This window comes from Monoraphidium neglectum (assembly GCF_000611645.1).
Source record: "Monoraphidium neglectum strain SAG 48.87 unplaced genomic scaffold scaffold00847, whole genome shotgun sequence".
Classification (NCBI taxonomy): Eukaryota; Viridiplantae; Chlorophyta; class Chlorophyceae; order Sphaeropleales; family Selenastraceae; genus Monoraphidium; species Monoraphidium neglectum.
In genome coordinates this window covers 27-11,451 of record NW_014012781.1, presented here as the reverse complement: position 1 = coordinate 11,451, position 11,425 = coordinate 27, and the positions used below count along the sequence as shown (strand labels likewise).

Genomic DNA, 11,425 nt, shown 5'->3' with positions numbered 1-11,425 from the left:
GGCGGTGGTTGTGCCCCAGGCGGCAACCGCCCCGGCCACGGAGCCTGCCACAGAGCCGGCAGCTGCGCCTACGACGCCCGCCGGCCAAGCCTACGAATCGCAGACCAGCAGCGGCGACACCGGCCGCATCGTCATCGACATGTACGCGTGACGAGGCTGCCTGCAGACCCCTCGCGGCGCTTGCACGTTCGCGCCTGAGCTTGAGTGCAGCCGCCCTCGGCCCATCTGAACGGGAGCTACGGTATAACATTTGAAAGAGAGGGCGCGAAGGGTGCACCGACACGGTCACTGCAACCAGCAGCGGATGGCCGCGCAATTATGATTTGCTGCGGCCGTCCATTCGGTGAGAGGTTTGATGTGAGCCAACCGACAGTGGCAGCCGGAAGTGGCACAAGTCTCCAGCAACAAGATAGCGGCATCAGCACAGCGCAACAGTGAGTGACCAGAGAACCGTCGAGTTGTGAGGGGCGGTGAGTGTGCAAAGAATTTTCTGGAGTGATTGCCTCTGGTTGGGACAAGTTTTCGCACGGCTGCAGGGCTTCTCATCACCCTGTTGGCTGTGGTTCACAGCTGGCCAGCGGTGGCCCTGGCACCATGGTGGCACAGGGGCGTGATTTGGAAGGCACCCAATAAGCAAGCAGCAGCTGAACACATCTGGAGCTGAAGCAGGCATTTTCGCGCGGAAGGGCGCCACCGTCATACCATGATGCTGTTCACCAACAATCGGAGCTGTAGTAATTGTCATTGCTTGTACACCCCTCAACGGCCGTCGTGGCGCGACTCGCCCTACCTGGCATGCGCTTCGCGCCTCAAATGCACGTGTCCTGGCGGTGCTGGTTTCAGCTCAGCACACTAGAGCGTTGCCCCACATGCATGCCCAACCATCTGGCTTTGCAGGGCATGGCAAGCAGCCTGCCCAACCCATGCTGCTGTGGGTTTGCTGCAAGTGTTGAAGCGAATGTGCCGCAGTGTGTGAACACGTGGCAGTTGGCTAGCAGTTGTTGGGAGTTGCTGCTCTTCACAGTAATTGTTACACATTTAGACATCGTCACCAGTGGCCAAGGTATTGGGTGGCAGCATCTGCACAGCCAATCCATCATGTGGCAGACCGCTGCGATCCTGGAGTCAGTACGCAACAAGCGCACCCATCATCAGCATCCCTGCATGCAGTGAGTTTTGTGTGAGCTGAAATGATCAGACACAACTCCGGCAGTGCGTTCACTGGTCAGTGCAGCACTCGTCTGAAAGGAGTGCCAGGTAGACGCACAGAGTGCATGTAGCTGCACGACGGGATGAGCAGCGGCAGGCCGAGTGACGACTTGCAGCTAGCTGATGCCTCACCTGCTGACGCCTTAGGTCAACATTGCAAGCCTTAAAGTTGCATCACAGGGCCCTGACAGCATTGTCGAGCTTACTCATATTATTTCGCGCGGCAGCAAGCGCGGTCAGGGGGTTGTGTGAATGGCCTAGCAGCTAGACACAGGTCGCATGCATGGGGGCACTTGTGTGGACTTGACCACGGCGCCACACGAGCGGGCAACGGCACCAAGCACAGGGCAACACCATTCCCTGACATCAGACGACCTGCGGTGTTTGATATTTCTGTCGCATCGTGCGGGCCAGCGCCGCGTGCATTCAAGTAATACATGCGCTTGTGTAAGATCACCAGCCCGACAATGGGCTTCAGACGGAGGAGGCCTTCAAGTGTGTGTTTGCACAATGCTATTGCGGCGCTCCCGGCACTGCGACTGGTCGTTTGAAGGTTCATCATCATTTGCGGTGCACGCCTGCTCCAATGAGACATCCCCGAGAACACGCGAAGCAAACCCTGAATCGTGCATGCTGCACGCACCGCACCTGGCTTTGAGCCATGCATACGGGTGCAAGCAAGGAGCTGTCTGCAAGCTCGCAGCCTTTACAGGCTGCAAGGGGATGCTACAACCCGCGTGCATGCCCTGCACAAAAGTCTGCGACGTCAGAGGGTGGATGCGTTGGACGGCGCCCCGTCATCGTCAGCGCCAATCGGCGGGCAAAGCATCAAGGGCCGTGCTTGGTGGCGTCTCTAGGTCAGTACGACAGCTCACATGTTTGGTGGTTGTTGTAACTACTTGCATCTGATATCTACGAGACGGAGCAGTTGGATCAATGCAATGCGAGGCGGAACGAACCCCCAGACCCCGCCATATGATACGTGGTATAAAGCTGTCACTAAAGTGAGTTGGTACGAATGCGTGCCCTATCGCCCATGCGACAGTGAGGCGATTTTTCAGGTGCGAAAGAAAATGGCGGTGTGCCACACCTGAACACCCGCCGTTGTGTGATCATGGGTGCGCCTACCGCAACAGACAAGCTTCTGAAAAGTGTAATATAATAAGGGTTTTGACTGCGTCAACAAGGGGTGTGCATGCGAGCACACCGCTCTTGATCAGCCCCTACAACACCTCCAAGGTTGAGCTTGTCGGTTGCGGTTTGGTACTGTAGTCACGCGCGTCCATGGCTGTCCCAAACGGCAGGGGTGCGCTACCCCCCAGGTGCATGAGTTGGCACAATCCTGGCTGCTAGAATGTGACTGCCTTGACAGCTTGCTGGAGCTAAGAGCCTCGTTACTAAGAAAAAACTGCAGATGACAGGTTCATTTGCGGTCGTTTGACGGGCTAGGTTGCACACAACCAGGATACAAGGTTACAATGCCGCAGCAGCCCAGCATGCATCCCTCACAGCTCTTGCCACCGCACCAGGCCGTCCCGCGGCACCCAGCGCCCCCCAGGGTCCAGCCGCTCCAGGCCCCACAGCAGCCGGGCCAGGTGGCGCGGAGGCAGCCCTGGAGCCCCGGGCGCCGCACCGCCACGGCCATCCTCCCCGCGGCCCCGGCCCCTTGCCACCGCACGCTCTGCGGCAGACCCGCGCGCCCCCTCGAGCGCGCCGCACTCCGCCAGCCGCGCAGCGCACGCGTCCATCCAGGCATCCGGCGGGCTCAGCTCCAGCGTCGCCAGCGCCCAGACCATGTCAGACACGCGCTGCGGCGGGCAGCACGGCAGCAGCGTCCGCGTGTGGCGCAGGAACGCGGCCGCCCACAACGGCGGCGGGCTCTGGCCCAGCCGCGCCAGCGCCCACAGCACGCGGCCGCAGGTGAATGCATCCCACGTGACCAGGTCGCACGACGAGGCCGCGACGGCTCCGTTGCCCACGCTGATAGAGCTGCTGCCGCCCCTGCTGCGCAAGCTGCTGCTGCTGCTGCTGCTGCTGCTGCTGCTGCTGCTGCTGCTGCTGCTGCTGCTGCTGCTGCTTGTTTTGTCACGGCCCCCGTTGATGCTGCTGCTGCTGCTGATGCTGCTGACGCTTGCTAGGCCTGCCTCGCCGCCCGTCTGGCGCCAAAACTCGGCCATCCACTCAGCGCCCGGCGCACGCTCCAGCGCGCCAAACGCTGGCAGCGCCATGCGCAGCGCGGGCCCCCCCATCCGCCGCGCCCGCAGCAGAGCGAGGCTGCGTGCCAGCCACGCGCGCAGCCAGCCGGCCGGCGGCGCCTGCCCCAGTCCCACTGCCGCGCGCAGGCAGAGGGCCAGCTCCTGGGGCCCAAACTCGGGCAACTTCCCGGCGGTGTCCCACCACCACACGCGCATCCAGCGCTCCGACGGGATGTGGCGCAGCGCCCCCAGGCCCATCATCAGGCCGGCCGCCTCGCGGGGCCCAAACAGGGGCAGCACCTCGTACGCGTGGCCCAGCAGGCCGTCCAGCCAGGCGGCGCTCGGGGTCGCGCCCAGCCGCGCGAGGGCGCAGGCGGCCATCGCGTAGCCCTGTGGGGCCAGCTGGCCGGCGGACGCCGCGGCGGCGACACCGGAGGCGAGCGCGTGCAGGTCGTTCGACCGGGGGCGGAAGCGCAGGCGGCCGAGGGCCCAGAGCGACACTGCAAGCTCCGACGCGGTCGAAGCCGCACCCCCGCCGTGCGGAGCAGCGGCAGCAGCGGCCGCAGCGGCAGCTGCGGCTTCGGCGGCGGCGCGGTGCGACAGTGCATCAAGCAGCTGGCGGGGCGGCCGCCACGCGGCGGCGGCCTCAGGCGGCGCCTCTGCGCGCACCGCGCTGGCTGTCGCCGCCTCAATCGCTGGCGTGCTGAGAGGTCGTCCCTGAGTCCCGCCGCCGCCGCCGCCGCTTGAGCCCGGTGCAGCAGACTCCCCCGGATCCCGCAGGCTGGCCGCCGCCCACAGTGCCATAGCGACGTCATGGCCGTTGGCTGACCTCGCCCCCGCCGCCATGGCGGCCGCCCACTCCTCCGCCCAGCCCACAGACGGCCGCAGCCGCAGCCGTGCAAACGCCCAGCCGGTGACCGCGAGGCCGCGAGGCCCAAGGGTCGCCGCCGCGCCGCGCGCCGCCGCCTGCAGTGCCTGCGCCTCCCCGGCGCCCAGCGGCGCGCGCCAGCGGCCGAGCGCCCACAGCAGCGCGACCAGCGCCTCGGGCGGGAGCGGCTCAGGCGGCCCGGCGTTGGGCGCTGCGGGCCCTGCCGCGCCGCCGCCGCGGATGCCGAGGCTCACGCGGACGCCCGCCCGCAACAGGCCCTCTGGCGGCGTGACAGACAGCCGCGCGAGCGCCCACAGGCAGGTGACCACCCTGCGCCGCAGCCGCCGCCGCGGCGAGGGCTGCGCCGCGGCGGCCGCCAGCGCGGCGAGCGCGCCCTCCTCGTGGTGCGGCGCCAGCTGCTGGTCCAGCCGCGCCAGGGCCGTCAGCACCGCAGCCAGCTCGATGGGCCCCAGGGCGCGCCACCCGCCCCCCTCCAGCCGCGAGGCCAGGGCCTCCACCAGGGCCTGCTGCCCCTCACACAGGTCATCCAGGGGCGGCGGACGGCCCGCGGCAGCGCCGTCCCACCCGCCGCCGCTGTTGCTGGTGACGGTGCCCGTGGGTGCGGCGCCGCCGAGGCCGGCCTTGCCCGCCGCAGCTTCGGCCGCCGCCCTGCCCGGCGCCCCTGACAGCCGCAGCTGGGCCAGCCGCGAGAGCGCTGCCGCGACGTGCAGCTTGTTGGGCGCCCGCCCGTGGTCCCGCAGCGCGTCCTCCACCTGGCCCCACGACACCGCCGCGCCGATCCGGGCCGTGAGGGCGCGGTCGCGCGCCACCTCCGCGCCGCCCGGGAGCGGCCCCAGGGGCGCGCCGCGCCAGCAGGCCTGCAGGTCCGCGGCGGCGGGCGGGGCCGCCGCAGCCAACACCTCGACACTACCTGCGGCCTCCGCTGCGGCGCCAGCGCGCGAACGGGGGAGCTCCAGGAGCGAGGGGGCGCCATGGAGGATGGGCCCGAGGTCCGGGGGCTCCCGGGCCGAAGGGCGCCGCGCTGCAGCTGCCGCCGCTGCTGCGGCCGCGGCGCGGCGCTGGAGGCGGCGCAGGCGTGCCTGGCGGTCGGCAAGGCGCGATCCGGCCGCTGCGGCGGCGGCGCCATCAGCGGCGCCTGCGGGGCCGGCAGGCGCGTCAGTGTGCCCGTTCTCGCCGTGTCCTCGCGCGGCGTCCGCTGCTGCCTGGCCATTGCTGCTGCTGCTGTTGCTGCCGTTGCTGTTGCTGCTGCTGCTGATGGTGTTCCTGACGGTGCTGATGGCGTGGCTGCCGTTCTGATCGGCTACAGCGCCCGCGGCCGGCTTCATACCTCGTGGGCGGCCCTGCTGCGGAGCCATGCCAGGACCAGGGCTGGCCCCTTGGCCGGCTGGTGCTGTCACATCCTGTGTCGCGGCAAGGATGCGCGGCAGGCGCGGCCGTTCTAGCACCCACGCCCATCGCGGGGTCCGCAGCACCGGCCGCAGCGGTACCAAGCGCGGCACCACTGCCGCTGCCGCTGCAGCAGCCGTGTGGGGCGCCCCTGGAGGCCGGCTGGCCAGGTTGCTGGTCGTGCCCCATTCAGCATGCGACAACATCCTATGGTAGCATTATATGGGGGCTGTCCTTGGCCACGGACCCTGCCAACGAGTGCCTGCCGGCGGTCTTTTCTTGTGAAAGACGAGTTTGAAACTTTGTCGAACATCAAGACACTTCGTGCATATTATGAATGTCTATGATCATGCATTCCGAGCATTCTAAACGGTCGAGCAACTGGTAGTGCGAGTGCCAAGCTGATCTTGTTGCGAGGCTCGGTGAGCTTGCCAGCCGGCCGTGGCGGCTGTGATATTTGGCCGAAGGAAATATCGGCAGGTTGTATACGCCAGCCTGCATTGGGTCTGGGCACTGCGCGCATGACAACAACGGCGTCCTCGCCGACGTCCCAAACGCGCTGCGGCCGCCGGGCGAGGACAAGCAGCAAAGGCTGGCGCGGAGGCGGTCCTGCAAGCACCGCACATGGCACAAGCCCGCCTTGAGGCACCGGCGTTCCGCTCACGTCCCCCTGTCTCCCTCTCGACTGGGCTTTCGCCCAATCGCCGCCCTGCCGCGATTGCAGGGAAGCCAATCGCGGCTCAGTGGCCCAGAAGAGCGCGTCTCAACGAGCGGCTTAGACGGCAGCGACCAAGGCGGCAGCTCCAAACGTATTAAAGAATCTTGAAAGCAGCAGCAGCCGCCATGGCGCCGGTTGAAGGCAAGGTCACCAAGAAGCGCGCGCGCAATGTGGCCAACGCCAGCGCGATTATGGAGGTGCGGGGGCGGGGGTTGGGGGCGGCCGTGTCGACAGGGCGGACCCGCCCAGGCGCACCCGCCGGCCGCGCTTGCCTGCGCGACCCGGCACTTTTCGTGCAGCTGATAGTTCACCGGGGTGGTGAAGCGTGGGAGGGGCACGCGGCGACGGCTGCAGCTGCGCAGCTGGAGGTGCACGCCTGCGGGTCTCACCTGCCGCCCTTGCTGCCCGCTGCACCCTTTGTGCGGCGCCATCCTCTGCCTTCAGGGCATGTTTGAGCTGGTGCGCAGCACACTCACGGCCGTTCTCAACGAGGAGCAGGTGAGGGGGGGGGATGGGCGATACAGGGGGTGTGGGACGGAGACGTGAGGTACACACCCGCTGCAGGGTTTCACACAAGGGGGGAGTATGGGTTGCGTGAGTGGGAAGTCGGTGGATGAGTGTGCCAAGTGTGCGCAGCAATTGCCTACAATTCCAGCAGATGCAGCAATGCGAGTGAGCGGTTGGGTGGCAGCAGGGGCCCATCGGGGTTGGCGGTGTTCCATCGTCCCAACTGGTGCGGACAGGAAGCCACCCGCTGCACCCCTGCAAGGCGTCGAATGCTACAGGTGGCGCTGGAGGCACCTCACCCGGGATCCCTCCATCCCACCCCTCCATGGCCCCTGTTCACCCCTGCGGCCCGTGTCAGGTGGACCGCGCCATAGCCCAGGCCAAGAAGCTGCCGGCTGTCAAGCGCATGCTCGCGGGGGTCAAGGCACCCAAGGCCGCCGGGGGCGGCGGCGGGCCCAAGGCCGTGCGCAGTGCATACATGGTGCGGGGCGGCTGGGCGCTGCTGACTGTGGCGCACGGGGCCAGTGCCGTGTTGGAACTGCCCAAATACCACAGTGTGGCGTTTTAGACTGCACAGCTGCGTGGCTCAACCCTGCTGCCGCTCTCCACTGGTTCGTGCACCACCCCATTCATGCTCGCGCCCCCCACCTCCCCCTCGCCCCCCACCAGGCGTTCACGACCCTGACCATGGCGGCCCTCAAGGCCTCCAACCGCGGGGACCTGGCCAACATGACACTGGTGGGCCACCAGGGGGGCGCAGCGTGGCGCGCCAGGGCGGTGCTTGGCGGGCGTTGTGGGACACCCGCAAGGCACACGAGGGCGGCGCAGCCCGCGGACCCTTCCTGCTAGGCGGGGTCCCCCCCTTGGCCCCACGGGTGTGGGGTCTTGCACCTTGACTCGCTGCAGGCCGCAACAATCAAAGCCCACCCACATGTGCCCCCCCCTCCCCCAACAGGTGGGCCAGACGTGGAACAAGCTGCCGCCGGCGGTCAAGGGGAAAGTGGAGGAGCGCCTCAACGCCCTCAAGTGGGTGCAGGGCTGCCTACAACAGCCCCAATTATCTGGGGATCAAAGCCAGGCCGAGGCGTGCTGCGTGGGCACAACAGTAGTCCTCGCAGAGGGCAGCCTGGGCAGGGCATCCTTGGCGCGGCAGTGCTCGCGGATACCCGGCTTTCTGGAAGGGCGCCCTGCCGCCCAGGGGCCCACACAGGGCCCCTCTGGGCCGCGCTCCTGTTTCATTCGGCCGCTTGCTCCCCCTGCCGCAGACCTCCCTGACCCTGCCGACCTCACCACTCCTCCACGCCACCTGGCCACACCCCTGCTACCCTCGACCAACGCTATCTCCCCCCTTCATGCTCACCACCCGCCCACCCAACCACCACCTCACCCCAGGGAGCGCTACAACGCGGCCCTCAGCGCCGGCACCGCCACCGGCGGCCTGCCTGAGGAGCTCAAGAAGCTGGAGCGTGAGACAGGGGCAGAGGCCATAGACTTCACCGCACTCATCAGCAAGTGAGGGGGCCGACAAAGCCGAGGGGGCGGGATGGGGAGAGGGTTGATGGGGTTCTGCCTGCGTTGGCACGGTGCCGCCAGGGGCTCTGCAGCAGGGGGGCTGCTGCGCGGGTGGCCGACTAGGTGTTGCCCTGGGCTTGACGGCATGCGGTCCGCTCCCCTCTGCTGGTCCCACGCCTGCGCCCTGCTCGCCTGTGTGACGCAGCTGCTCCGCCCTGTTGCGACGCCACCGTCCTTCCCTCCCTGCCTTGTTCCTACCCCAACCCGACCCCCACAGGTACAAGGACTACCCAACACAGCCCAAGGCGGAGGCGGCCCCCAAGGGGCCGCCAGGGCGCCCCAAGAAGGCGGACGCGCCCGTGCTGGCACTGGAGGCCCCTCCGGCGGCGGCAGCGCCGGCAGCTGGTGAGAAGAAGGCTGAGGAGGGGGATGGCAAGAAGAAGGAGCGCAAGCACAAGCACGACAAGAAGGAGAAAAAGTGAGGGGGTGGTGTGGGGTGGGGTGGAGGGAATCAGGGCGACTCACAGGCGTGTGCTCACATCTCGATCTTTGTGCCTGTTCAGGTGTACACAGGATGTAGGGAGAGGGTGGCAAGGGCAGCGCAGGAAGCAGCGCTGTGTTGGCTGTTGCGCACATGCCTGCCTTCATTGAAAGGTCCGTACTGTTGCTGCTGCTGTTGCTGCTGCTGCTGCTGCTGCTGTTGTGGTGACAGTGGCAACGGCAGAGGCAGTGGCAGTGGCGGGGGAGATGCCATCGTAGAGGCCTCACCACGCCGCCTCGCCGCTGCGGCCTCACCCCGCAGGGAGAAGCACCGCAAAGCCGACGAGTAGGAGGATGGTTGCGATCCAAGCTCTGGCCTTTATACGCTGCGCCGTGCGGCCTGGGCAATTAGCGGCGACATACACCCTGCAGCCTGTCGCGACGTGCACGGGGTGTGCCATGCTGGCGGCCGGGCGCTGCGCCCGCCACAGCAGCGGGCACGGTGCGAGCTGCTGCACGTCAGGGCGCGGCTGGGCGTTGGGACCGGCTGTGGGCGCTCCCACGCCAGCAGCCCATGACTGCGCAGCGCCCAGCGCGCTCTTGACGTCCTTTTCCACATCAACATGCGACAGCCACAGCGGAATCTGATGGCGGTTGCTGCGGGGTAGTGCGCACGCCTGCAGGGCCGCTGTGGTGTGCGAGCCCCGAGCAGCCGCGTGTGTGAAGATGAGTAATCATGGATGATTGAGCTAATCCGGGTTGCTTTTGCACGGAGCATATCGGGTGCGCAGCTGTGAAAGGGTTGCTTATGCAGATTGTGCTGCACGCAGTTATGCGGGGTCGGGGTTACCCCTGCGGCGCCCTGTATGGGGCTGACCGACATGCGGGGGGGCACCGCCACGCCACATGGCGATCCCCGCAATCGAGCCCTGGATCTGCGCTCCTGTGGGCACTGCAGCTGGCCACCATGACAGTGCACTATACGACGCAATTGTTGAAATACATAATTTTGCCTCCCTGTGAACCAAGAGGCACGCGCCGTGAGCTCATCAAATTCCTATCGTATTTTGCGCCCAGTGACGTCGCATCGACCGTTCAAACGGCCTGGTTCGAAGCTGGAAGCCCTATCGTATCTGTTGTATTCCCTATCATCCAGCCGTAACCCCTGGAGCTTAGCCAGACGGTCCCCGTGGGCCCACCGGCCTCCCTAGTGCTTCCGTTCACGCTGATCGTCACAGACCAGACTAGGTCGGACCCCTCAGTCCGACTTGAACAGTCTGATGATCGCTCAGGCGGGTGCTCACGACCTCCAGGAGCTCCCAGACGCGGAACAGCCAACAGCAGCGGCGCCAAAGCGTCGCGCGCCGCCCAAAGCTGCACCCTGCAACGCCCTGCGACCGCCCTCTGCCGAAGAGAAGGTGATGGCGTGGTGCAGAGCAGCTGTTGCGGACGCTGCGGACGACACGCAGCTGGCGGGGGACGTCGGGGCGGCAACACCCTACAGCACGCCCCACGACAAGCTCAGCGCGAGCGCAGCCGGCGGTGCCGGCGGCCGCGGCATGGGCTCCAAGGAGCGCGCCCCTGACCCCGCGCTCTACCAGACCGACGAGTTCCGCATCAAGTGAGAGGACAGGACGCGTGGCCGCGCGGCCGCAGCTAGTTGCATGGCGCCCGGCGTTCGGCCTGCCTTGTATGTGATGCATCGTGATGCTTGCCCGCGATGAAGCGCGCGCGGGCCGCGACTGCCCTGAAGTGGCCGCTCCGTCGCGCTGTCTTGCTCCCCAACAGCTGCTACAAGGTGATGGCCTGCAACCGGCGCACCACCCACGACTGGTGAGCCAGCGTCGCCGCCTGTGTCGATGCGACGCCCAGCCACGAGCCGATAGAAGGGCGTTGCGGCCTGCGTCCGGACTGCAGCTGAGCTTGGCCTGATCGCACAGGTTGCCACCTTGTTGAGTTGGGCCCCCTAATGCCAGGATGTGAGTGACTGCGGGCCGGTCCAATCAGTCAGTGCCAGCAGTCGCGGTCGTAGACGTGCACCTGGCCAGGGGCACCGGCGCTAGCATCCCTGATGGGTGCAGCATCGGGGTCACCCTCGGCTTCTTCACAACTGATCTGGATCTTACCAGGCACCTGAGTTGCGCCCCTCACGACCCTCAATCTGCACTGCCCCCCTTCCTACGTCTTCGTGCAGGAAGAGCTGCCCGTTTGTCCACCCGGGGGAGCACGGGCGCCGCCGCCCCCTGGCCATTGCGCGCTACGAGGCGGTGATGTGCCCCTCGGTGCGCCGGGGGGAGTCGTGCCCCTTAGGCGACACTTGCACCAAGGTGAGCGGCCGCTTATTGAGCAGGACTGCAAGAATCTCCTCCTTGAAATTGTTCTGTTTTTGCATATTCCCTGCTGCTGCTCAACTCTGTTGTACAGGATCTTGCAGTGTCCTCAACAGGACCACACCCCATCCCTGCGCTGCCCTCCCCACGCAGAGCCACAACGTGTTTGAGATGTGGCTTCACCCTGACCGCTACCGCA

At 66.7% G+C, this 11,425-nt stretch overlaps 4 protein-coding genes across 4 annotated transcripts in view; 3 read left to right on the top strand and 1 right to left on the bottom strand.

Annotated features, from left to right (window-relative positions):
- Positions 1-151, top strand: part of MNEG_5599 (hypothetical protein) — a gene marked incomplete at both ends in the record, with an annotated part of 1,479 nt that extends 1,328 nt beyond the window's left edge. The window contains one exon of the mRNA XM_014045926.1: positions 20-151. Coding sequence (XP_013901380.1) covers positions 20-151 — 132 coding nt within the window. The remainder of the gene's footprint in view (positions 1-19) is intronic.
- A 2,563-nt stretch (positions 152-2,714) lies between these two features.
- On the bottom strand, positions 2,715-5,618 carry MNEG_5598 (hypothetical protein; the record flags this gene model as incomplete). The annotated part of the gene is made up of 1 exon (XM_014045925.1): positions 2,715-5,618. One exon carries the CDS (start codon positions 5,616-5,618, stop codon positions 2,715-2,717), a length of 2,904 nt encoding a protein of 967 aa, XP_013901379.1.
- A 904-nt stretch (positions 5,619-6,522) lies between these two features.
- MNEG_5597 (hypothetical protein) lies at positions 6,523-9,246 on the top strand (the record flags this gene model as incomplete). The annotated part of the gene is made up of 8 exons (XM_014045924.1): positions 6,523-6,594; positions 6,842-6,895; positions 7,263-7,385; positions 7,574-7,642; positions 7,860-7,930; positions 8,297-8,416; positions 8,694-8,894; positions 9,219-9,246. The coding sequence occupies 8 exons, from the start codon at positions 6,523-6,525 to the stop codon at positions 9,244-9,246; spliced, it is 738 nt and encodes a 245-aa protein (XP_013901378.1).
- Positions 9,247-10,176: 930 nt separating this feature from the next.
- On the top strand, positions 10,177-10,517 carry MNEG_5596 (hypothetical protein; the record flags this gene model as incomplete). The annotated part of the gene is made up of 1 exon (XM_014045923.1): positions 10,177-10,517. A coding segment is annotated over one exon (341 nt), but the record flags the coding sequence as incomplete, so codon positions are not given.
- Positions 10,518-11,425: the final 908 nt, after the last annotated feature.